This window comes from Cololabis saira, chromosome 20 (genome assembly GCF_033807715.1).
Source record: "Cololabis saira isolate AMF1-May2022 chromosome 20, fColSai1.1, whole genome shotgun sequence".
NCBI classification, from domain to species: Eukaryota; Metazoa; Chordata; class Actinopteri; order Beloniformes; family Belonidae; genus Cololabis; species Cololabis saira.
In genome coordinates this window covers 24,973,171-24,998,914 of record NC_084606.1, presented here as the reverse complement: position 1 = coordinate 24,998,914, position 25,744 = coordinate 24,973,171, and the positions used below count along the sequence as shown (strand labels likewise).

Here is a 25,744-nt window from a genome sequence, read left to right as displayed (position 1 = left end):
TAAAAAGCCAAGCAGTGACTTCCCATTCATTGTTGAAAGGGCTTTTGGAGACAGTCATCTCAGCATGTTGTAATATACACAGAGCAAGCAATCATCAAGGTCCAACATAACTCCACAGAGACGTTAACATTATGGGATATCATCTCATGGCTCCATGATTTACAGAATTAAACTGGTGAGCTTGTAGATTAAAGAACTTTCCTTTTCCTCTAACTCTTGCTATGCAATTTCTCCAGACAATAGGTGACAGCACCTGCAAGATGCATAAAATGGTACAACTTCGAACCCCCTCCACCCTTCCCACTGAGACACAAATACTTAAAAAGTATTTTTAAGATTAAAATTATATATATATATATATATATATATATATATATATATATATATATATATATATATATATATATATATATATATATATATATATATATATATATCTGTAGATTTCTGTATTTGAGGGTTTGTTGGTTGTCATCCAAAATTCCTCCTGAATTACATTTCACTATTTTGTTAAATTATTCCTACTTCTTGAGCTGTACTGTCAAGAAACATGAGTAAAATGGATAAAATTGACTAAAACAAGAAAGTGTATCAAAAGAAAGCCTACCTCCATGATCTCCAACGCAGGCGTTTCATGTCATTTTTCTCTCCTTGTGTTAAAATGCTTTCAACTCATCAATAATCTCTGCTTTCCTGGTAGTTTTAGATGGGATTCAGATCCACGGATAAAGATGCTTAATCACAGACACAGTTCAAAAACAAATAAAACACAAATATGGGATGACCTAGGGAGTTTATATGGAGTCGCCTTCCTGCGTTAACTGATAACCAGGCATCAAGTTGAGCGCATAAGACACATTCTTCCTCAGAATGGCCTGGTGGTTCCAAGAATCCGAGTTCCCAGTCACGTGTTCAAGTTCCTCTACTCCCGTGGCAAAAAGAAAAACTCACAACTCACTGGATGGTCCTCTTCAGGCCTTATATCACAAAAACCTTCGGATCCATCAGTTCATTCCCATCGTTGCGTCAAATAGAAGTGCAGAACTCGTCAGGCTTATGCTGACTTATCCTGAATAATCAGTTGAGATACGTATATGGCTTTCATTGGTGTTCTTATAGCCTGTAGGGTGATCATTGCTCATCCAGTCAGCCGGTCCTCCTTTAAGTCTTTGAAGGTTGTAAAGGGGAGGGAGAAATGCCTCATTTTTATTGGAAAAGGTTTGCACTTTCTCCTTGAGGAATATTTCAGCTCCTGGGAATGAGTTATAAAGTTGGTGATTCTGTCTTTTGTGGCTCTATTGGTAATCTTTCTAATTACTTGTAATACTTTGGTTGCATTGAAATAGCCGAACGTTAACGTTTTTGTTGTCTTTTAACAAAACACAAGGTTCATTGTTGCAGCTGTGTGATCACAAGTCTATTAGTCACGGTGGTTTAAACGTTGTCTTATGGAAAAAATACTAAAGGAATTGTCCACTGAAGTACGCAGTTAATTCATTAAGGAAGTGCAAACCCTATAAGGAGCAAATGAAGTCGAGTTCGAGCACAGATGTAGCTTGCTGAGTTAGTGCAGAAGTGCCTTTAAACCTTGGGATCCATCTCCTACTGGACGACTGAGACCACTGCAACCTGCAATCAAATAACCAGCAGCGACCAGCGACTCTACCTGTGCCTCTGAGTGTAAATTACAATGCAACATACACATACATAAACATATTACGACAGTATTAAGAGTACAAGAAATAAGAATGGGCTTGCACCGATCACCGATTTCCATCTTGTAGATAAAGAACTGAAAAAGGAAGACAGATGGAAAGTGACACCAATGATGTGATCTTTGATGACATGAACGTTACTAGAGGTTGGTTCTGGAAAAAAACATTTCCACGTACAATGAAAATCAGTGAGTCCAATTTTCTTTGTTCATTCCAATTTCTTTTTTTTTAAAAGGTCTAACCTGCTGGTTCTGTCTTTGGCCAGATCTGATTTTATTTCTAAGAACTATAATTGACTTGTACATCAACCTAACACTGAGAGAAAGCAGGGGCTGCAGGCTGTGCGCTCTACTGGCTTTATTTTAAGTCTCCTGGCCTCCCCAATGCTGAATGTGTTCAGCAGGGTGCTGTGTGCTATTTTAAGTGTTAGATGAAGTTTGTTGTCCCAAATGTTTTAATTGTTGTTACTCCATGAATTATTTTTTACTTTTAAGGTTGCACAAATTGCTTTCTTCACTATTTTTTCAAAGCTGTGTCTATGATGCACATACTGACAAAGACATGAACTGATGCCGCTGTCAACTGATACAGGTCAGAGCTGATTGGACGAATATCAGTTTAGCATTTAATCCACTTCTAAACTTAAGTGAGAGTGCTGATATTGAGCCTTGCACTTCAGCAAGAATATATATATATATATATATATATATATATATATATATATATATATATATATATATGGCAGAAAGTATATAAACAACTTTACTTCAGATATTAAAGCTCTGTCCCACGAATGAGTATTATGTGATTTCAGACATATTCACAATTAAATAATATTTTTTTGAGAAATTCCACGTATCCAGTCAGAAGTTTTGATTAATTGAGAGAAGATGTGTTAAAAATGTTGTGCAGTAATTGCCCTCTGCACATCACGCAGGAATGTTTATATCACATGTCCTCACCCTGACCCCCGACAGCCCCTGTGGAGCCAGAGTAAAGGAAATATATAGACGTTTCCTGGAAGTCCCCTGTGTGTGTCACACAGGAGGGGGGGGTCGGAGTAGAGGGGGTGTCTTCCAAAAGACTGCATGCAGTCATGCCATCAGACAGGAAGTAAAGGCATGTCTGCATATGCATCATGAAATTTCAGTGGCACACATGGGATTTCTCACAAATGTTTGACAACTCTGAAAAAAGTTACAAAGCTTCATCAACCGTTTGCATGATCATGTTTTATAAGTGTATGAACTGTGAATGTAGAAGAAGTGTAAATAAGATTATAACAATGCTGAAATACAGGTATATCTGAAATGAAAATAAAACATTGCTTTACAAATCTCAGTCTCTACAATTAAAACAGTGACTATTTGTATAATCAATCTTTAGACAATAATTTGTAGTCAGATACCAGGAGTTTGTACATCCTTTCTTCCCTCAAAAGTGCCAAAATTTGACGTCTTACCTAAGAAACAGACATGCAATTGAAGTCAACTGAATTTTCAAGTATAAATATACAAATCTTTTTCTATAATTGTTTTTTAAAACAAGTTAAATATTCATATCTAGTCCTCATGTGAGTCACGTTTCATGGTACGTAGTCACTGCAGTGCTACGCTGAAGACACTGTTGACAGGTTTTTTTTTCACTGTTTGCGCAAAGGACTGTTTACTTATGTCTGAGCCAACATGAGAGGGAGAGTAGAGGGAGACAAGGTACGTGCTGTGAGCCATGCTTCATGACCAGAGCAGGGGATTGGGGTGGGAGGTGTGGGATGCGGGGGCAGGGGGGTCCAGTCACAGTGACTCCGGGTTTGGACTGATTGAATTTGGAATCCCCTAAGTGAAGGAGAGAAGATGTGGGACAGCCAGATGTGATGCAAACAACATACCGGGGGAGCCTGTGTCGTGAACAGGAGGCAGTGAAAGTGCTTGGCTATTGCTGTGTGTGTGTGTGTGTGTGTGTGTGTGTGTGTTTTTTGTTTGTGATTTTTACGTGTTTCGATTTCTCATCCAGGTTTTGGGCTTGCAGCCAGTTACGTCTCCTCCTCTGGCGCGACACAAGACAGGAAGTTGACATAAAAGAATGGGGGGACTAAATGAAGCGTCACAGGAGCCAATGCAGGAGCCGAGACAGTGGCCACCGACTAGTTCGGAAGTTATTGTTTCATCTTTCAGGCGTCCACACTGACAACAATCTCGTGTTTCTATTGAATTTATTGTAATCTCACAGCAGAGCAGGATTTGGATCACAACCATTAACCTTCTATAAACTCCTTGGTGGTAAACAATACAACAATGTGGTCATGCAGCTGAAGAATGTACAGAGAAGTGCGTCAATCAACTAAACAGTCCAGCAGACCCCCGTGACCCTGCAAAGGATAAAGTGGTTATAGATAATGGATGGATGGATGGATCTTGAAGCAGATACACATATAAATACTCAACATGAGTCTGAGAATAACATCCACTAATAGGGATTTGATGTTCAAGGAAATATATCAACTTTTACATCAACAGACATTTTAATCAAAACCACAACTGTCTACAATAATTGAAATGTGTTGACTGCAAATGCCTGCTTAGACTCTTATGCTAAAATGATGAGATGTTAGAGAGCCTTGACTTCTGATGAGTCTAGATTAAACATCAAGAGATTACCTCACTGATTATGAGACGTTAGAGCCATTTCTGCTCAAACTAGTGTGTTGCATCTGACTGACTTAACATCTTTTGATTTACTTCATTTCGTTGCAGGTAGTATCAGCCCTACATGTGGTTGGTTTTTCCTCATTTAATTTCATTTGTCATCCATTTTTGCCCCAGTACTTACCCTCTTCTTCTTTAGCCCTGCCTCTGTAATGTGTGCAGTACAAGGTTTCGTATTATCCTCTCAGAAAATACCGTGGCATCCCTGAAAAAGATGGTCCTGAAAGGAGCATGTTATTCTTAAACCTCACTGTGCCCTTCTGCAACTAAGTGGAAATAGCCTTTCTAACGGGTACTGTTAAAACCCCATACCATTACAGACCCTGACTTTTTGACTTGCTGCTTTTTTTTCCTTTGAAAAAACTGTCTGCATATATACTAATGGATGGGACCATGATTTGGTTAGTAGCATAATTTTGACTTGTTGCTGAGAAGAGTCTGGATGGTGCTCTTCATCTCTGGGTCTGGAGCTTTGGGTCATTTGACCACTCTGATGGTCCATTTGAATGTTGGAAAAGGTTGATATTTGCTTTCTTTCTGTCCACATTAAAAGTTTCAAGTTGCATGTATATGTATGTGTGTGTGGGCTTATGTACGTATATGTGTGTGCGTATATATGTGTGTACTGTGTGTATGTGTATATATATATATATATATATATATATATATATATATATATATATATATATACATATATATATATATATATATACATATATATGATATACACTCACTGCCCACTTTATTAGGTACACCTGTCCAACTGCCAGTTTACGCAAATTTCTAACAGCCAATGAAGACGATCTGCTGCAGTTCAAACTGAGCATCAGAATAAGGAAGAAAGGTGATTTAAGTGAATTTGAATGTGGCATGGTTCTTGGTGGCAGATGGGCTGGTCTGAGTATTTCAGAAACTGCTGATTTACTGGGATTTTCAAGCACAACCATCTCTTAGGTTCACAGAGAATGTTCCGAAGAAGAGAAAATATCCAGTGAGCGGCAGTTCTGTGGACGCAGATGCCTAATTGATGTCAGATGTCAGAGGAGAATGGCCAGACTGGTTTGAGCTGATAGAAAGGCAACAGTAACTCAAATAACGCCGTTACAACTGAAGAGCATCTCTGAACGAAAACACGTCAAACCTTGAGGCGGATGGGGTACAGCAGCAGAAGACCACGCCGGGTCATTCCTCTCAGCTAAGAACAGGAAACTGAGACTACAATTCACACAGGCTCACCAAAACTGGACAACAGAAGATGGAAAAACGTTGCCTGGTCTGATGAGTCTCCATTTCTGCTGCAACGTTCGGATGGTAGGATCAGAATTTAGTGTCAGAAACAAGAAAACATGGATCCACCCTGCCACGGCTTAGGCTGGGGGTGGTGGTGTGATGGTGTGGGGGATATTTTCCTGGCACACTTTGGGCCCATTAGTACCAACTGAGCATCGTGTCAAATCCACATCCTACCTGAGTGTTGTTCCTGACCATGTCCATCCCTTTATGACCACAGTGGACCATCTCCTGATGCTACTTCCAGCAGGATAACATGTCATAAAGAATCCTCTCAGACTGGTTTCTTGAACATGACGATGAGTTCACTGGACTCAAATGGCCTCCACATTCGCAATTAAGACTAATGGGGATCCTTATCAAATAAACAAATAAACAGTCACCAGATATTAATAGAGCACCTTTGGGATGTGGTGAAACGGGAGATTCCCATCATGGATGTGCAGCCGACAAATCTGCAGCAACTGCGTGACGCTATCGTGTCAATATGGACCAAACTCTCTGAGGAAAGTTTCCAGAACCTTGTTGAATCTATGCCACGAAGGATTGAGGCAGTTCTGTAGGCAAAAGGGGGTCCAACCTGGTAGTAGCAGGGTGTACCTAATAAAGTGGCAGTAAAGGCTGAATTATGGTTCTGCGTCAAAACGACGCCGTGCCTACGGCGTGTGGTTTTTGTACACGCAGAGGACATGCCGTCACATGCGCTGTCACTGACGTGCACCTCCCGAAAATTGTAACTACGCGTCGAGGAGACGCCGACCACACGCAGACCGAGAGGGCTGTGATTGGTTCGTTTGAAAGCGAAGCATTTCCGGTTTCCGGTTTGAATCAGTAGTGAACTTCCAGGGCTTTTTTCTTCGTTTATATGTGATTTTTTTTGTTTTTGTTTTTTGCACAATAGTTGTCCTTATCTCTTTGATTTACTGTGACCGGAAAAAGTCGGATAAACCATTCAGAAAAAGATCGCTAACTAGTGGCCGCGGGATTCGTGACGGCGTCACGGGTGCGCCGTGTGCTCTGCGTGTGTGTGACGCAGAACCATACCCGCACCTTAAGTGTATATAAATACATCACCAATGATGTGATCTTTGATGACATGAACGTTACTAGAGGTTGGTTCTGGGAAAAACATTTCCACGTACAATGAAAATCAGTGAGTCCAATTTTCTTTGTTCATTCCAATTTCTTTTTTTTTAAAAGGTCTAACCTGCTGGTTCTGTCTTTGGCCAGATCTGATTTTATTTCTAAGAACTATAATTGACTTGTACATCAACCTAACACTGAGAGAAAGCAGGGGCTGCAGGCTGTGCGCTCTACTGGCTTTATTTTAAGTCTCCTGGCCTCCCCAATGCTGAATGTGTTCAGCAGGGTGCTGTGTGCTATTTTAAGTGTTAGATGAAGTTTGTTGTCCCAAATGTTTTAATTGTTGTTACTCCATGAATTATTTTTTACTTTTAAGGTTGCATAAATTGCTTTCTTTACTATTTTTTCAAAGCTGTGTCTATGATGCACATACTGACAAAGACATGAACTGATGCCGTTGTCAACTGATACAGGTCAGAGCTGATTGGACGAATATCAGTTTAGCATTTATTCCACTTCTAAACTTAAGTGAGAGTGCTGATATTGAGCCTTGCACTTCAGCAAGAATATATATATATATATATATATATATATATATATATATATATATATATATATATATATATATATATATATATATATATATATACATATCATATGTGAATACATATCATATATGCCAGAACGCAGCTCCCGAGGCTCCGGCCTGCAAACATGCACAAAAGAGAAAAAAGGGGGGCCGGCACAAGAAACTACAGGAACGATGGACAAAAATGATAGCTATGAGATATTTATATAACAAGATGAAGATATCAAATAATTTGTCCAGGGAGTTTCACTTGTATGTTCTTATTAAATTACATTGAACCACATTGTAAAAGCAAAGTCTGATTTTCACTAGTCAGTTTTTAGTAAATATATATTCCTTTTGTCATTATCAAGTCATTTCTGTGACCTTTGTGGGTGTCTCTCTCTTTAATGGTGGGGCACCAACAAATTCATCCACACATGTATACTGTTCACTCCTTTACATTTTAGGTCCCAACATAATCAAATACATTTCCCACTCGCATGCGTTGTGTTCCCCATTGCCAGGCAACATTCGGCTCATACCGTGCTGCCCTTGGCCTCACACCTCCTGTTATCTAATGGCCTTCTCACCACTCAGAAAGTTCACTTCACAATCTCTCCCCTCTTGTAGCTGCACTTTCTGGTATTTCCCTGACTTACTGGTGCTGACTACATACCCCGTAAGACTTTAAACAAATTTTACACTTAAGCCTTTCGCCTTGACTGGCATGCAGGTTAGCTGAGATTTCACAACAAATAAACTAGCTGCATACGCCTCGCAGACAATATTGGTTTGTTTTAGGGATAATCTGATTAAATTGGCTAAAATCTAAAGTACATTAACATTATTGCAAGCACTAATGTAAATCTCCCTATTCCACTAGTGTCAGTCCCACCCCCACTTTCAAACTCCCTCTGACAGACGAACATGTTTGATAAGACAACTAACCACTAGACATCCCAATGCTGCACATGGGCAAACACGTTTCCGTCCACCCTGAACCAGAATTTCCCACCGACGCACATGGATGACAAGCCCACTGCGCGCCCACTGCTGACGTCAAACGGTTTTCATTCAGGAACGTCACCATCCAAGGAGACCACATCCACCTGATCCTGATAAAAACAAAGGAACTCACGTTGGACAGAGCTAACCGTCTCATTTATTTACTTTTTTATCATTTCTTATTTAACCTCACTGACCCACTGCAAACTTTTTTCTTGCTGCTTTGGGCCCCTGTTGAGAATTAAATAGGATATTTAAGAAAAAGTGCAATGTCCACATGTCTATACCAGATCTAGAAACTAATGTGCCTGGAATTCCAGCTATAGCATCAGGTCAGGCTTTAAGTTGAGACAAAATATTGCAAATCCTTATTGCAAAGTTTTTCTTGCAATAATTTACATAAGATGGATATATGATACAAACCAATATAATTGTAGAAAAAAAGAAAAATTCTACATCAATTCAATTCAATTCAATTCAATTCAATTCAATTCAATTTTATTTATATAGCGTCTAATACAACAAAAGTTGTCTCTAGACGCTTTCCAGAGACCCATACCCAGAACATGACCCCCGAGCAGTTATTACATAAACAATGGCAGGTAAAAACTCCCCTAGTGGGAGAAAAACCTTAAGCCAAACAGTGGCAAGGAAAAACTCCCCTTTAGGAGGGAAGAAACCTTGATCAGGACCAGGCTCATAAGGGGGGACCCTCCTGCCGAGGGCCAGACTGGGGGTCGGGGACGGCAGCAGCACAGCAGGCAGGTGGAAGCAGCAGCGGGATGACCAGGGGTGGGGACCGCAGGCCAGCATGCAGCTCCTGAAGCTCCGGCCCAATCATCAAGTCCCAGGTTGGGGTGCAGGGTCGGGGAAAGGTTGAGAAGGGGCAGGGCCAGGGAGAGGAGTCTTGAGGGACGAACCTCCTCCCCCGCCCAAAAGGGGCCGTTACCCTGCCCCTCTCACTCCCACACTGCAGGTTCCGGTGTCCGGCAAAGGATGCTGCAACATGGACAAAAGAGAGAAAAGGGAGGAGAAGGGGGGGCCAGCACAAGAAACTACAGGAGCGACTCTGACACACTAAAGTTTACACTACCTAGAGATTTACCAACACCAGCTAGAGGTTTACTAAACACTAACTATAGGCTTTACTAAACAGAAATGTTTTAAGTTTAGTTTTAAAGGTGGAGGTGGTGTCAGCCTCCTTAACCCAGATTGGAAGTTGGTTCCATAGTAATGGTGCCTAATAGCAGAACGCCCGCCCTCCAAATCTACATTTAGATACTCTAGGAACTAAGAGTAAACCTGCACTCTGAGAACGGAGAGCTCTGACAGGAACATAAGGCACTATCAGGTCTTGCAAATAATGCGGAGCTAAGCCGTTTTGGGCTTTATACGCAAGTAATAAAATTTTAAATTGGATTCTGAATTTTACGGGTAGCCAATGGAGCGACGCTAACACTGGAGAGACGTGGTCTCTGCTGCTGATTCCTGTCAGCACTCGTGCTGCTGCATTCTGGATCAGCTGGAGCCTATTCAGCAAATTACTTGGACATCCTGCTAACAACACATTACAGTAATCCAGTCTAGAAGATACAAACGCATGAACTAGTTTTTCTGCATCACTCTGCGAGAGGATTTTCCTAATCTTTGCAATATTACGGAGATGGAAAAATGCTATTTTACAAACCTGATTGACATATGGTTTAAACGACAGTATACAGTATACGACAGTATTTCAATATAATGAAAAAAGATTCATCGGATATACACTACATTTGCTAAGAAAGAACGACATGCTTCCAATTGCCCAGCTAATTTAAACTGTTCATTATACAGGTTTTAGTGATAGAAAACATTTAGTGAACATGGATATATAAATTATGACCAACGCTAATCAGCTTTTTTCTTTTTTGGATCATTTGCCAACCTACTCATTTTCAGGTGCTGATTGAGAAAAGACACTTGTTGCCATGACAGGTTTCTGCAAGAAAACTAAATTGTAGGCCCTGTGTGATTTTCTCAGCCACCCACCTTCAACCCAGCAGGAGGAGAGATTTGCAAAAAAAAGTTGGTATTCTGATGTCACAAATTCAGTTCCCAAACACTTCAGCATCCAAATGTGGACGCAGTCTCCTCCCCTGCTCCAAAGTTGGGCAACGGCCAGGGACCTTTCCATGAGTAGACATCTGTTGTGTTTGTTAAATCAATGCCAATAAAACCCTTCTTGCCTCAAGGTGACTTTTGACCACCAAAAACAAATAACTTCCTTGAAAGTACTTTCAAAACCTTAAAGAGGCATGTTGTGTAGCTCAGAAAGCAAGTCTTATTTAAATATTTCAGTACATGCACAGAAAAAATAATTTGTTCCTCCCCAGGTCTTGAAACGGAGTAAATACCATACAACATATGACACCGTCATCATTTATTGAATAAAGACAAAGCTTAAATGCAGACGCAGTGTGGACATCCTTACTTCTTTAGAAATGAATAGGTAGGTGGCAGACAAATGCATTTTATTAATGTAGCAGGGGCAGAGCTCTACAAAAGCAGAACTTTCTAGCTAGCGTATTTGAAGCAGCCAGGTCCTGAAGACGAGAAAAAACATCCCCAATGATCTGCCATCCAGCCAGGGCAGAACTCCAGCTGTCAGAACAACCCAGAAGACCACTGAAACAACGGAAGATGTTTGCTTATAATGCAAAGTTGGTATTTGGTGAAAAACCCCAGCTCAAACACCTCACTCTAAAAGTCCAACACAGAGGCGGTGGGGTGATGGCTCCGAGTCGTCTGCAGCCACAGAAACCAGGCATCTTTCCTGGTCTACCATGGCCTCTACTCAAGTACAAAGAGCCAAATGTTACGGCACGTATAGCTTGGCTGAAATTGAGCCACGTACCACGACAATGTTAACAAACTCAGTAGAAAAATCTAGATCTAGAAATTAAAATGGAACTAAACCTGAATGAAATACACTGCCCAAAAAAATTAAAGGAACACTTTGAAAACACATCAGATTACAATGGTGAAAAATAAAATGTTGGATATCTATACTGATATGGACAGTTTAATGTCTCAGGAACAAAAGGATGCCACATCTTTTGATGGAAATAAAAGTTTTCAGCCTACAGAGGGCTCAGTATATAGACACCCCAAAAATCAAAGTGAAAAAATTATGTGGCAGGTTCGTCCATTTTGCCTAAATGCAATTTCTGCAACTCAAAATTCTTTTCAATATCTTGAGTGGCCCCCACGTGCTTGTATGCATGCTTGACAACGTCGCGGCATGATCCTAATGAGACGACGGATGGTGTCTTGCATCAGTGAGCTCCTGTAAAATCTGAGGAGCAACCTGGCGGCGTCTGATGGACCGAAACATTCTGTCCCAGAGGAGTTCTATCGGGTTTAGATCAGGTGATCGTGAGGGCCATTCAATTGTGTCAATTCCTTCATCCTCCAGATACTGTCTGCATACTATTGCCACATGAGGCCGGGCATTGTTGTGGATCAGGAGGAACCAGGACCTACTGCACCAGCGTAGGGTCTGACCATGGGTGCAAGGATTTCATCCCGATACCTAATGGCAGTCAGACTGCAGTTCTCTAGCCTGTAGAGGTCTGTTCGTCCCTCCATGGAAATGCCTCCCCAGACCATCACTGACCCACCACCGAACCGGTCATGCTGAATGATGTTGCAGGCAGCATAGCGCTCTCCTTGGCTTCTCCAGACCCTTTCACGTCTATCAAAGGTGCTCGGGTAAACCTGCTCTCATCTGTGAAAAGCACAGGGCGCCAGCGGCGGACTTGCCAATTCTGGTGTTCTATGGCAAATGCCAATCGAGCTCCACGGTGTTGAGCAGTGAGCACGGGGCACACTACAGGACGTCGTGCTCTGAGGCCACCCTCGTGAACTCTGTTTCTGACTGTTTGGGCAGAGACATTCACACCAGTAGCCTGCTGGAGGTCATTCTGTAGGGCTCGGGCAGTGCTTAACCTATTCCTCCTTGCACAAAGCAGCAGATATCGGTCCTGCTGATGGGATGAGGACCGTCTACGGGCCTGTCCAGCTCTCCTAGAGTAACTGCCTGTCTCCTGGAATCTCCTCCATGCTCTGGAGATTGTACTGGGAGACACATCAAATCTTCTTGCAACAGCACGCATGGATGTGCCATCCTGAAGGAGTTGGACAATCTGCGCAACTTCAGGAGGGTTAAGAAATCGCCTCATGCTCCCAGTCGTGATCATGACTCTAGCTAAAGCCAACACTTGTGGAAAAACAGTTAAAAAAGATCAAGAGGGAGGAACTTGAAATGGCCTCCACCTGCAAAACCAGTCCTGTTTTGGAGGCTGTTTCGTTGTTGACCCTCTAGTGCACTTGTTAATTCCATCAACACCAATGCAGCTGGAACCGATTAACAACCCCCTCTGCATCGTACCTGACCAAAACCTTATCTGAAAAGTGCAGTTGAATTCATGCCATACCCTGATAAAAAACTGTTCCTTTAACTTTTTTGAGCAGTGTAGTTCTGTAAGCTGCTGAATTGTGTATACTCAAGTTTTATTTCATGCTGCTTCTGCATCTTCTTTGATTTATGGTGTAATGTGCCTTCTTAGGTTGCATTTACTTGATGTAAAATCCCTGTTAGGAACAAATAACTGTGTTCCTGAAGTGAAAAATGTTAGAATTGACTGTGTGTACGTTCACAAATCACGTTCATTCTTTAGTTTAGATACTGAAGACCATCTGATGAATGAATATGTTCAGTAAAATGTCAAATGGAGCTTAAATATCCAGATGTTCCCTCCCGCTGTTCATGATATACCCCCCATTCCTGAGAATGGGACTGATAAACTGCATATTACTAATATAAAAATGTAATCCCAGTTGCAGTTGATGGTCCCCCCATCTGATTTTCTAATACAGGGTCATCAAACAGCAAAATTGTACTTAGTAAGATATGTTTGAAAATGGACTTCATTGAAAGTATATCCAATATGAAGTATAAAGTTCCCTTTTGACCTGCACTTCCACTAATGAGCAGACGTTCTGAGTTAAATCTCCGAGTGAAACTAACAGTTTTAATGTTTTATAATCTACATAGTTTAACTGGTCGCATTTTGTTCAAACCCCAATCATACATTATGCAACGGGAACAGAGGCTAGTGTTACTTTTCCATTCACAAAAATACACAGTAACACTTCTGATTTTTGAAATACTTAGAAATATATAAATAAAAAAGGAGATCAGAAAGACCACACTTATTTAAAAAAAAGAAAGCTAAGAGCTGAACGTATAATTAAACTGATACAGTTCCATCTGTCATTCATAGGAGTAAAGACAGTGTGCTCCTGATGTGACGACCAGACACTGCAACAGGATTTCCCATCTGATTTGTTGCATTTCCTCTCAAAGTGTTTTTGTTTGTAGTGCAGACAGGGGACACAAAAAGTGCATACATTGCCACATAGCAGTCCCTTTCTTACCCAAGTGACTGTTTATTCTAGTATACTTGTTGCCCACAGGATCTTTTAACCCGTTGCCGCGGGTTCCAGTGCAATTCTTCTTCCTCTTTCTGCAAATTCCTTGGATTGCTCTGGCCATCATGGCTAAATGAAAAATTGCCCATTCTTCAGCGATGATACAAATCCAAAAGGTTATCATCCTAAAAAGGAAAGTTAAAGCTACTAATGTACCCAGACAATTTAACTTTGCAATTACCCAGTTTAAAATAATAAATCATGGGTTACAGTATGATCTCCCTTACAGACAGACAAACTCAAGTGATGCAAGTTACATTATCAAAACATATGAAGTCAAAAAGTCAAACTAATCCAGTCCAAAATGAAATCATCTGTCAAAGAAACAGCATGAAGACCCGCTTTCTGAATTTGGCATCACATATCATTGGTTCGGAATCATATCATAGACAAAGTACGTGGCTGATAATACAGTTTTTCAAGTCTTAAATATATCCATTAAAACATTCACACTGCTGGTGGTTAAAAGCTGGTTTAACCCGCTTTGGGAGTAATAACGTTGCGCAAATATCTTAGGAAGCTCTGGATCAGAGGTGCACCTTGTTCAGGAGGAATTTCCGACCACCTTTCACAGAATTGCGTTGTAGAAAATGACAAGTCAACTCCTGTAGTATCACCTAACATCCAAGCAGTCAACACCCTGGGTAACTGCCTAAATCATGATGCTCGCTACAACTGAACTGATGAGATCATGTTTTGATGCTAGGAAGCTGCTTTTTTGTGCTTTAGTGCTGGGTTTTGTTCAACAACTCAACTTTATTTCATTAGTACAGAAGGTTTTCCCTAGTAAAGTTGCAGATTGCTGAGGTATTCTTTAGCAAAACTGCAGTTTAACTATTTTGAGGAAAGCAGACTTGTGACCAACTCATGAACAGAGATCATTTGCCAGTTCCAGTTTTGTCTTCATGCCTTAAACTACACATTTTTCCTCATTGGAGGATTACACCTCGGCAGGAGGAATAGTCTCAGAACTGAATCAGCTCCCTCTATACAGATTTTAACTGTGCACTGAAGGAAGCCAAACACCAACATGTCCTTTGCTACGGATTAACTACTCTTGACTGCATGTTCCATTTGCACATCGGGAGATGCCCGCTACACACCAAACTTGTTTCCCTTATCGAAGTACATAATTGAATGGGAAAGGGGACCAAACTTTGATTTTGTATGTCTAAACCACATCTTAAAAGCTCATTAGTCTTTTGGTGGGCCGTGTGGTGGCTTGCACTGCTGTCTCACAGAAAGTCCTCGTTTCAAATCCCAGCTGGCCCCTCCTGCAGGGAGTTTATATGCTCTAGCAATGCTTGTGCAGGTTCTCTGGGCACTCCAGACTCCACCAACAGTCCAACAGCATGCATGTAAGGCTAACTCATTATATGCATGGGTAACAGATGGAGGCCCAGGATTTTACAAATACTGTTTCTTCATTATTAACTCAGTTCAACATGAGATTAAATTTTATGGCAAATCAATTCTGAAAACAATTCATTTAAAATGCATGTCTCTTTGCAAGTGCAACTGCATGTGGGCTTCTTTTGTCGTTTTTTTTTTAAATAATTAAAAAAAAAGGAAAACAAAACCAAAAAAAAAGCCTCCATGGTTGAACGTAATAAAAATTGGTTACATGTAAAGACTTTAATTTATGTTGAAGATGACCCGGAGTTTGCTCGTCATTTGTGGTTTTCAACAGCTTGGTTTTCTCTAAGCAGCTCAGACCTAACATTCATCAAAATAAAATACATACACAGTTATTATAAAAACAAAAACGGTTCATGCTCAGTCCTGGTACCCACCTAACTGATGTTGTACAAATGATTCACTGATTGAGCAACAGTCGACCTGTCCAGTAGGAGCGTTTCAAAGTGTGAAGAGGTCCGATTGTCCTGTCCGCCTCATGCTTTTCTGTCAAAACAAAATAAATACAATTTTTGCATACGGTAAGCGCCACTTGGGGGCCAGGTTGCCAGGGGTCTGCATCCACTACAATGGAAGTCAAAGATCGTGTTTGTTGCAGTAGTTTGTGGAGGACGGAGCAACCTTTCACTGCCCGAGACTTGGGTCCGCTCTTCTCTTCAGGCAGCTCCAAACAGTCAGTGTCACAACATTCACACTGAGAACCGTTTCCCTCTGTGGCACGCCAGCTGAACGACAGACATTCGGATCATTCTCAGGTGTGAAATAAAGTTCAACACAGTCTGATGATTGGGTTCACAATTATTAGAGACAATGTGCGACTGACAAACCTGAATGTGGGTCTGTGGAAGAAACAGGCTTTATCAAGCCGGTTGTACGAGCTCTCTTTCAGCGTAGCTCGAAGACGGCAAGTGATGAACACCTAAGTAAGATAAAAATAAAAAGAAACAGGAGTCACATCAAGCAATAAATTCCTGACAGATTAAAATTACAATCACAAAGTACTCAAACTGTTAAATGACCTGCTGCCCAGATGTCTGGTTGAAGTGGAAGGCTTGGATGCTGAAGCACAGTCTATTCTCTTGCTCCCTTGGGAAGAATCTCGATGAAGAGCCTGGCAGTACACTGTCCATCAGACATCTACAACGGAGGAGTTCACTTTAGGAATAATGTGTCCAACCTAGTCAGATAAAAGTTGCAAAATAAATTAACTTCCAAGTCAGAGTTCATTCAATAGATATCTTTTTTTTTTTTTTTTAAAGGATTAATTACATCAAGGTGTGATGTTAATTATATGTGAGACAAACAAAGCTCGAGTATTCTCATTTTGAGTTGTGTAAATTTAGTTTGGCTAGAAGAAAACTGACCCATGCTTGGAAATAAACTTGTAGTTTGGCAACGAGAGGGGGTCAGGCTGCTGTGTGGCAACACAATGGTCAACATACAAAGTGAGTGGAGGGTGCAGCGGAGCCTCCACGCTGGCCTCCAGAAACACTGCTTCCCCCTGCTGATACACTGATGAACTGCGAGGGTGGGTACACCCATCTGTAAGCAGTTAATCATTAAAAACACACAACATTTTAGTTTCAATTCCAGCTTCATAGCAGAGAGACAGATTATAACCACATAGTGAGATGGGACTTTAATCCACACCAGATTCAGTAGGGAAATAATTTAATAACCTGCCATGATACGAAGGGAGAAATGCAGACGGCCAAAGGCAACAATAGTGGATGTCCTCGGTACCCAGGTTGGACTCAATGGGCTTCCTCTAACTGTCTGTTTTCTATTCTCGAAAAATATATATACACACATTTATAAAAAGAATTGACTTGTAAACGCACTTGAATGTGGCACGATAAATAAAATGACAGGATAGGAATTGCAGTAGAAAAACGCCACTCACCTCTTATAATGGCACTCAACAGGTATGACAGTCGTTACCCCTCGAACGATCACGCTGCCTGTGTAGGTAGGAACCACAGCCGGGTAGAGTAACAGCTGGTTGGAGTACACAAGCCACTCGCCATGAACCTGGACAACAACAATGAGAGAAATTAAGTACCAAAACATAAGATATACGGTTTCATATGATGGTCTTCATGGTTATACCCAACCGCTTGATGCATTTCCATCAATCTAACTGTTTGCAATATTTAACTTTTTAAAACTATTTCCTTATGAAGGATTACGAGGTTGACTACTGATCACTACTAGTAGTAGTAGTAGTAGTAGTAGTAGTAGTTTGTTTATTTCGGTCATTTCCAAAATAGGAATTCAAATACAAAAGAAATTAAAGAAAATAACAAATAAACATGAAGTTAATGCTAATATATCATTAGACCAAAATATATATACAAAACCGAAAAGGTGTAGGCTGAAACTTATCTTATCACGCCTACTGTTTTATAATGAATTTCTGTCAGCTCCTACATATACCGCTACAGAGCAGTAAATCATTTAAAAGAAAAAACATTTTATCTATTTATTATCTATTTAAAATCTGACACTTAAACAATCATACAATATGATCATACTTAATGAGCATCTTGTTCTTCAGTATTTTTTTTTTAATATTTGGTATGTACTGCACTCTTTAATTTCCATTTCCAAAACATTCCACAGATTAACCCCATAAACTGAAACTACTAAACTTTATGCCGAATATTAAAGCTATATTGAATTAATATTAAAGCTACTGGATGCCTTAAATTTCTTTCAGGATTAATAAAGTATCCATCTATCTATCTAAAGGCCTGCATTAATTGAATATTTAAGGTTCATCCCGAGGGCAGAATTATCAGTATATAAAAAAGGAATGGATGATGTATATTACAATGATATGGTTAGATATTATAGATATGAACCCTTTAAACCTTAAGATAAAGGCTCAGAGGTTATTGGGGTGCCTTACTGAAGATACAGATCAATAAAGCTGCAAGCAGCATCTAACCAGGCTCTTACCCTGGACTCAGTCCCACAGTCTTGCAGTCCTGCGGAGATAACCATCTCATTTTCTGACGTTATGCTTCTCTCTGGTCCACAGGAGCTCATCTGCGTCGAGTTTACTCCAAGCCGCAGAAACTCTGGTTTGAACGGAACACGTCTGTCTTGGAAAAACTGCCGCATGACTGTTATTCTCACTTTAATTTCCCCGCACTGTATTTCAAGTCCGTCTATTCCTAAAATACTCATTTCAGCCGAAAAAACCATAAAAAGAGACAAACAAATTATTATTATTTTGATTATTTGAGTATATTTTACGAGGGTGGCCATTTTTGAAGAAAAAGAACTGACTAACGAGTTAAAATCATTCGTTAATTAAGGTTATTACAGTCAGGTGTGGTACCTTAGGCTCCCCCGCACTGGACACAAGCGCGCTTCCTTCAAAGACTAAAAAAAGGTTGGAAATGTCTGTGTCTCTGCCTGTTCTCGTGTCTGTTTGTTTGTTTTCTCTCTTATGCATTTCAAAGGCTTCTGTGGCCTTTGTGCCTTTTCCCTGTGTTTCTCTCATTTCAGACTAGCAGCGGATGCCACCCTTCACCCCCGACCCTCCCTCACATATGTTTATATTAATTATAAATATAAACATATGGTCTTGATTTCACTTTTCAAAATGCACATTAACCTTTTTATATTTTTATATTATTTATATTTTTTATATTTCTATCTTTATTTGCACTGTCTTGCACTGGAGAGGTGATGCTGCTTTTAATCTCACTGTACCCATGTATAATGACAATAAAGGTATTCGATTCTGTTCTAAAAAAAATATGTGTATGTATGTATATATATATAAAAGAACATTTAAAATATATATATATATATATATATATATATATATTATATATATTAAAATACATATATAGCCTATGCTTTAGGTTTTTACCAACTTGGTATTAACAAATAATATGTATGCAGACAGAAAAACAAAAAGGTTGGAAATCCTAAATATTGAGTAAAAATAACAAGAAATGTCGTCTTTTTTAATGTTTTTTTTCCCTGCTCTTACTCTTGAAAATAGTAGCTTGATAATGACTGAACCTGATGACATTGGGCCAAAAATACGTAAAGGCATCACTGTCAGTGGGGAAAATCATACATTGACCGCTGCTGCCTATTGGCGCTGCCGAGCCGTGGGGCCGCCATCTTGGAGCGGGCACCCGCTCCACTCAGTGTCATCTGTCTGGCTGGCGCAAGTAGTGTCAGCGCATTTAATCAGTCATACTTCTCGTTGAAATGAACAGCCACAGGAAAGTTACTGTCTTTATCCATATGGAGCTTTTGTGTTCACTTATCCTTTGTTTTAACTGTCTGGAAGTTTTTCCCACATATGATCAGGGCCGGATTTAGTGAGGCCCACTAAGGTGGGCAGACTGAAATGTAGGGTGGGCGACGCTGCCTGCGGCGAAAACATTTGGGGGGGTCAAACCCCCGAAATGCATAGAAAACTATGCTATCATCATATCAGTTAATCTATCTTCTCCTTCTTTGACCTGTTGTATGTTAACCCAATTGCCCTTCCTGACACTACCCTCTGCATTTACCCGGGCTTGGGGCCAGTACTAATAGGACACTGGCTTGTGCCCTGTTGAGGCTGCATTTATTTTATGTTTTTTTCTCTTTTCTTTCTTGATTTTTTTATTTTGTTTTATCAATCAATCGTACCCTACGGCGTAGGGTACTGCGTGGATTTAAAAGGTCCCGCGGCAGGCTGGCGGCTCCAGAGCCTGCACGGCACCACAGCCACCGCCATCCGCACCGGCGCTCTCCATCCTCGCCGGGATGGAGAGAGGCGTCTCGGAGGCTTTTGCTTATTGACCTTATTCCTACGCCCCATGAGGCTTTGCGCGAATTATGGGTGCTACTTCCGGTGCTGCCGGAACCAGCGTTTGTTTACATGCTGAGTGAACGCGTTAACCCTCTTTCTCCGAGCGTTGGGGATATAAAACATGTGGAAACACCACCTGTCACAGCTCAAACGGGACAATATCATCATACCTCTGCCTCCTGCTGTTGAGGGATGGGAGGACGACCTGAAGAAGTGAAGAAATGCTTAGAAGATGGGAAGTATCTCATTCTTCCCAATCGGCAAAGTGGATACTACCTCCAGGTGGGTAAATATTGTTACTTATAATCAGTACTCGAGATGAGGGGGGATGAGATCCCCCCTGAAATAAAAACAGTCCAAATCATCCCCCCTTTCCATCCCTTATGTCATTTCATCAATGAATGTGGTTTTACTGCTATTTCAACATTTAGAGTCATCGCCAGAAAAATAACACCAGAAAAATAACATTTGACAATTTTCACCTGTTTCAAATTTTCACCTGAAATAAGTAGAAAAATTTGCCAGTGGGACAAGATTTATCTTCTCATTACAAGCAATAACATCTTGTTCCACTGGCAGATTTTTTAACTTATTTCAAGTGAAAATCTACTTGAAACTGGTGAAAATTGTTGTTTTTTACAGTGATGAGTCTTGTTTTAAGTTTAATGAGATTTCTTTACTAAAATGAGACATTTATATTCTTGAGACAAATATTCTTGTTAAGATTTTGAGTTTTTGCATTTTACTTATCCTGTGAAGGACAGTCATATTGATAAGTTCAGAAAAGTGTTTTTTATTGTTGTGTTTTGATGTATTTGATGTAAGCCCAGTGGATATTTAAAGCTTACAGAAGGCTGCATTTAACTGCTGCTATGTCATTCCTGCAGTATTTCTGCAGGTGTTTTGGTCAGTGCTATTATTTGTAATATATTATATTATTTGTATTCAGCACAAATTATCTGTCCCAATATGATAAAATCCACCATCCCCCCTGATTTTCTTTTACAACTCGAGTACTGCTTATAATCTATGAACTAATGTGACAGGTAGGCTACTTGTGAACCTTCATTAAGACAAACTGTAAGCCATCTTTTATATTTATTCTTTCAGGTCCAGCTGGCAGTGATGTGCCTGGGGCTGCAAGCTGGTTATCTGGACACCAACTGAGCACCTGGAGTTCCAAATTTCATTTGACAAAGACTTCAGATACACACATGAAACACCTCCAGAACTTTTCACACATGCTTCCAACATTTGTAGATGAATTGGTTGCAAAGAAGATTCAGCTCTGCCCCAAATATCTGAATCTCTTGAATATACAGTAATCAAATAACAGGTGTTATGTGTAATACACACAGGTGTTATGTGTAATACACACACAAAACACCAAGAGCACTGTATAAAGCTAGGGGGAAAACAGTACAACAGACTTCATTTTTGTTTTCAGTTTGATTAAAAACAGAACCTGAAAGATCCCCTCCTGACATATTAGGACATACAATATAGGGACATGAATCAAAACATTTTAACACAAAAATATTGTTTAACAAAAGCACATTACATTTGTGTCTTAAGTGAGAGAGATTCAGTTTACTGTCGGAGGACTTAAGAAACCAGAAAATATTCACACCTGACAAGCTGAAATCACACTATTTGGACTTTTATTTCCTCAAAAAAATAACAATTGCAGCTGGACCTTACTTGTTTTCAGAAAATGTTAAATGAATGAAATATGTAAGTGCAGCTCTTCAAACTACATACAGCACTTAACCTGTTGAGAGTTATGTGTTAAAGATACTGTAAGTGTAACTGTACCTCAGTTGTTTTCAGAAAATGTTAAATGAATGAAATATGTAAGTATGTTTAAGTGCAATATTAAATGTCTTCTCACTTTTCACTTGAAATAAACTCAGCTCTTAAATTCACTAAACCAGCACAACTCTTGAGCATTTTGTCAATTTTGGGCACAAAGTTAATTGGCCCTGTTTGAGAAAGAATCATGTACACCTTCAGGTTCCTTATTCAACATGAAGCATGAGCAATGCGGCGTGTGCGAGTGACCTCCTCACTGGTCAGCTGGCATCCTTTGCGTGTGAATGCTGGAATGATTAGCTTCACCCTACGCTCCTCCAGCAAGTCTCTAACTGAAACCACGGTCACCCATCACCTCATCTCCAGCACGTAAATAATAAAATAGGTGTGGTCCTCCATCCCTGGGTCTGACCACTGTGTTTGGGCATCACAGGAAGCTTTGGTGTTGAGCACAGCTCCTCCTTCTGATCCATCTGGTCAGGCTCATCTGAGGGAGCAATACAGTACACAATTATTAAGATAAGATATGATACATTAGGGTTTTCCCTACCACTATAACACCCCCAGCCCCCTCATCAAATGTACCTGGGGGAAGACCCACAACCCCCCACCTGCAACCACATCACCTAAGCCCTCCAGAAGTTTAGGAAAAACCCGGTACATTATCACAGCTACGATTTAAAATGTAATTAACAAAAACATTTTTCTTATCAACACGTCTGTAGTGAAACTATTGTATTTTTATTCTAATGCTGCCCTGCAGTCCGTGCCATAAACACACTTTGTATTTTAACTGCACAGAAAATAATAATAAATAATACTAAAGGTTGTCATTACCTGACAAATACTACAATGCTGTGTCCTCCATACACCTGAAATCATACCTGATATTCTCAAGACATTAACCTGAAATCACACCTGATATTCTCATGACATTAACCTGAAATCACACCTGATATTCTCATGACATTAACCTGAAATCATACCTGATATTCTCATGACATTAACCTGAAATCATACCTGATATTCTCATGACATTAACCTGAAATCACACCTGATGTTCTCATGACATTAACCTGAAATCACACCTGATATTCTCAAGACATTAACCTGAAATCACACCTGATATTCTCATGACATTAACCTGAAATCATACCTGATATTCTCATGACATTAACCTGAAATCATACCTGATATTCTCATGACATTAACCTGAAATCACACCTGATGTTCTCATGACATTAACCTGAAATCACACCTGATATTCTCATGACATTAACCTGAAATCATACCTGATATTCTCATGACATTAACCTGAAATCATAACTGATGTTCTCATGACATTAACCTGAAATCATACCTGATATTCTCATGACATTGCTGTCAATCCTTCGGAGGATTCGGCGTCTCTCCTCTGGTGGTTTGTCGGATCAGGTTTTCCTCCGCAACACGACGTACCCGAGCTCCGCAAGGACATTTTAGTAAATGCTCCGGTTGATAAATATGTTAAACATTAAGGGCCAAATCCACAAAAGGATTGCGCGGCTTTTGCGGCCGCTAAATCGGTGCAAATGAGACAAAAAGAGAGCGTCTAATTCACAAAGCACCCGCAAAGGGCGAATTGCTCCACAAACTGCGCTGCCAAGCAAATAGTGGCAGTCTGCGCCGGTGCCATTTGCATGCATGCAAATTAGGTAATATTCATACATTCGGCGCAAAATTGCCCCCTTTCTATGCAAATAAGCCTCATTGCAAAAAGCGCCTAATTCAGAAAGGCCAGCGCTATTTGCCACACGCAAAAATAGTGGAGCAAATACCGTGTTTCAGAAGCGTGTATTAAACTGCGCGCAAACTCCTCACTCCCCGTCTGTCTCTGTTTCTCTCTCTCTTCAATACCATTCAAGCCTGTGTGATACTGAATGATATTAAGGGTGAAATATACATTCAGACATGACTGTAGACAATCAGATCAAGTGGGGTTGTGGACTTATCTCGGATTTAAAAATAAAAATAACAGGACGGAGTTCAGGATTCATCCATAAGGGGCTGCTTTATTACAAACAATTCCACCATATAAACATATAAATCTAGAATGTGTGTGTTTAACAGCTGACCTGTAGGTGTGTGTAGCAAAACAAAGAACATGAATTACTATTAGATCCTGATCTGATCCCGATCCAGTGTTAATGAAGTTACTGGTTCTGTGCCTTGTGCGTAAATGCGCACAGCCTCTTAACATTTCACATTTCATTAGCTTATGTCATACAACTGAGGTCTTTATGTGTGTGTGGAGATGATGGCTATGTTCTACCACACGATGGTGGCCAGTGCACTCTTTTTTGCTGCTTTTTTTTTTTTTTTTGCTGCTTTGCCTGCAGCGGTCGGGTCCGCAGCCTCCGCTCACTGCGCACGGAGCGGTTCAGGAGGTCCTTGCGTCCCCGCAGCAATAAGACTGTTTAACTCGTCCTGAAAACAGTTATACACACTCACCTCTGCCACAACTGGACTATATTTTAGTTTGCACTTTACATGATATTTGTTTAAAAACCTTATATGTGTATTTTAATATTATGAATGTGCTTTTATTGTCTGAATGGAAGTGTGGTTGATTTTTATGTTTATGTTTTGATGAGCTGCTGGACGGTTGAATTTCCCTTTGGGGATGAATAAAGTTCTATCTATCTATCTATCTATCTATCTATCTATCTATCTATCTATCTATCTATCTATCTATCTATCTATCTATCTATCTATCTATCTATCTATCTATCTATCTATCTATCTATCTATCTATCTATCTATCTATCTACCAATCTGTGTGCTGAAATACGGAAAACACTGGAAACAGCTCCGCTCACTCACTCAGACAAGTGCAAATAGCACTCACCCGCAAAACTTTATGGGCGTGTTTGCTCCGGTATATCATTAGAGCAAAATCTTTTGTGAATAGGACCTTAAAGCAGGGCAAATTGCGGGCGCTAATGCAGCGCAATTCACAGCGCTATTTGCGGGCGCAATCTGTTCTTTGTGGATTTACCCCTATATGTCAGAAAACAAAACCGTAACTTCTCTGCTAGATTGAAAGCAAATTGCTTTAAAATAAACAGCTGTTCGCGCTCAGATGCCATGGTTAGTCAATGGTGTTATGCTACTTCCGGTGTCTCACCGGAAGTTACACCCATAACTGTTTCTACAGTAGAGCCAGGAATAAGGTGGATAGGTTTAAAGAAACGATGCATGTCGGCGAATCAGCGATGTCGCTCTCTTTCTTGATACCAGCAGAGTGGGCAGATGGGAGCACCGAGGCAATGATTATAAACTTTATTTTCTTTTAGACAAAAAAACACTGAAACGTATTTTCTCATTTTCTGTGTTTCTGTGGATCTGTTGCTGGAGGCGTGGTTATGTGTAGGGGGTCTTCGACGCGGCTCATTCTCCCTCAAGGCTGATTTATACACCAACGCAGAGCCTACGGTGTAGGATACGCCGCGGTACCCTACGGCGTAGGCTCTGCGTCGACTTAACGCAGAACCCTAAATCAGCCTTTAGTGCATGCTCTGTATGCTGTTCCGAACTGTTCCGAACTGTTCTGAACTCTGTTCTGCTCATTTTGCTGGGACGCCGGGTCCCTCCGCCGAGACACAACTTTTGCGGTATGCGTTGATTGTTGTGTCTAAAAATGATGCGCAGTGTCCTGCCACCCAATCAGAAACGGTACAGATATTTTGTGATATTAAAAATAAAATTATAAAAACATAAAGGATCCCCATAACCTTTGATTGGG

General features: G+C 40.4%; 1 protein-coding gene across 1 annotated transcript; it reads right to left on the bottom strand.

Annotated features, from left to right (window-relative positions):
* Window positions 1-15,720: 15,720 nt before the first annotated feature.
* Window positions 15,721-18,512, bottom strand: LOC133420490 (zona pellucida sperm-binding protein 3-like). The gene is made up of 9 exons (XM_061710182.1): window positions 18,282-18,512; window positions 17,224-17,351; window positions 17,000-17,103; window positions 16,685-16,862; window positions 16,340-16,457; window positions 16,148-16,239; window positions 15,993-16,045; window positions 15,905-15,941; window positions 15,721-15,808 (listed from the first exon to the last, which is right to left on the bottom strand). The coding sequence occupies exons 1-9, from the start codon at window positions 18,510-18,512 to the stop codon at window positions 15,721-15,723; spliced, it is 1,029 nt and encodes a 342-aa protein (XP_061566166.1).
* Window positions 18,513-25,744: the final 7,232 nt, after the last annotated feature.

Excerpts from the sequence above, each read along its gene's own strand:
- LOC133420490 (XM_061710182.1), bottom strand. The coding sequence starts at position 18,512 with ATGAGTATTTTAGGAATAGACGGACTTGAAATACAGTGCGGGGAAATT. Across the intron at positions 16,863-16,999 it reads CTCCCTTCGTATCATGGCAG|ATGGGTGTACCCACCCTCGC; the intron begins GTTATTAAATTA and ends AACTGCTTACAG. Across the intron at positions 16,240-16,339 it reads ACCAGACATCTGGGCAGCAG|GTGTTCATCACTTGCCGTCT; the intron begins GTCATTTAACAG and ends TATCTTACTTAG.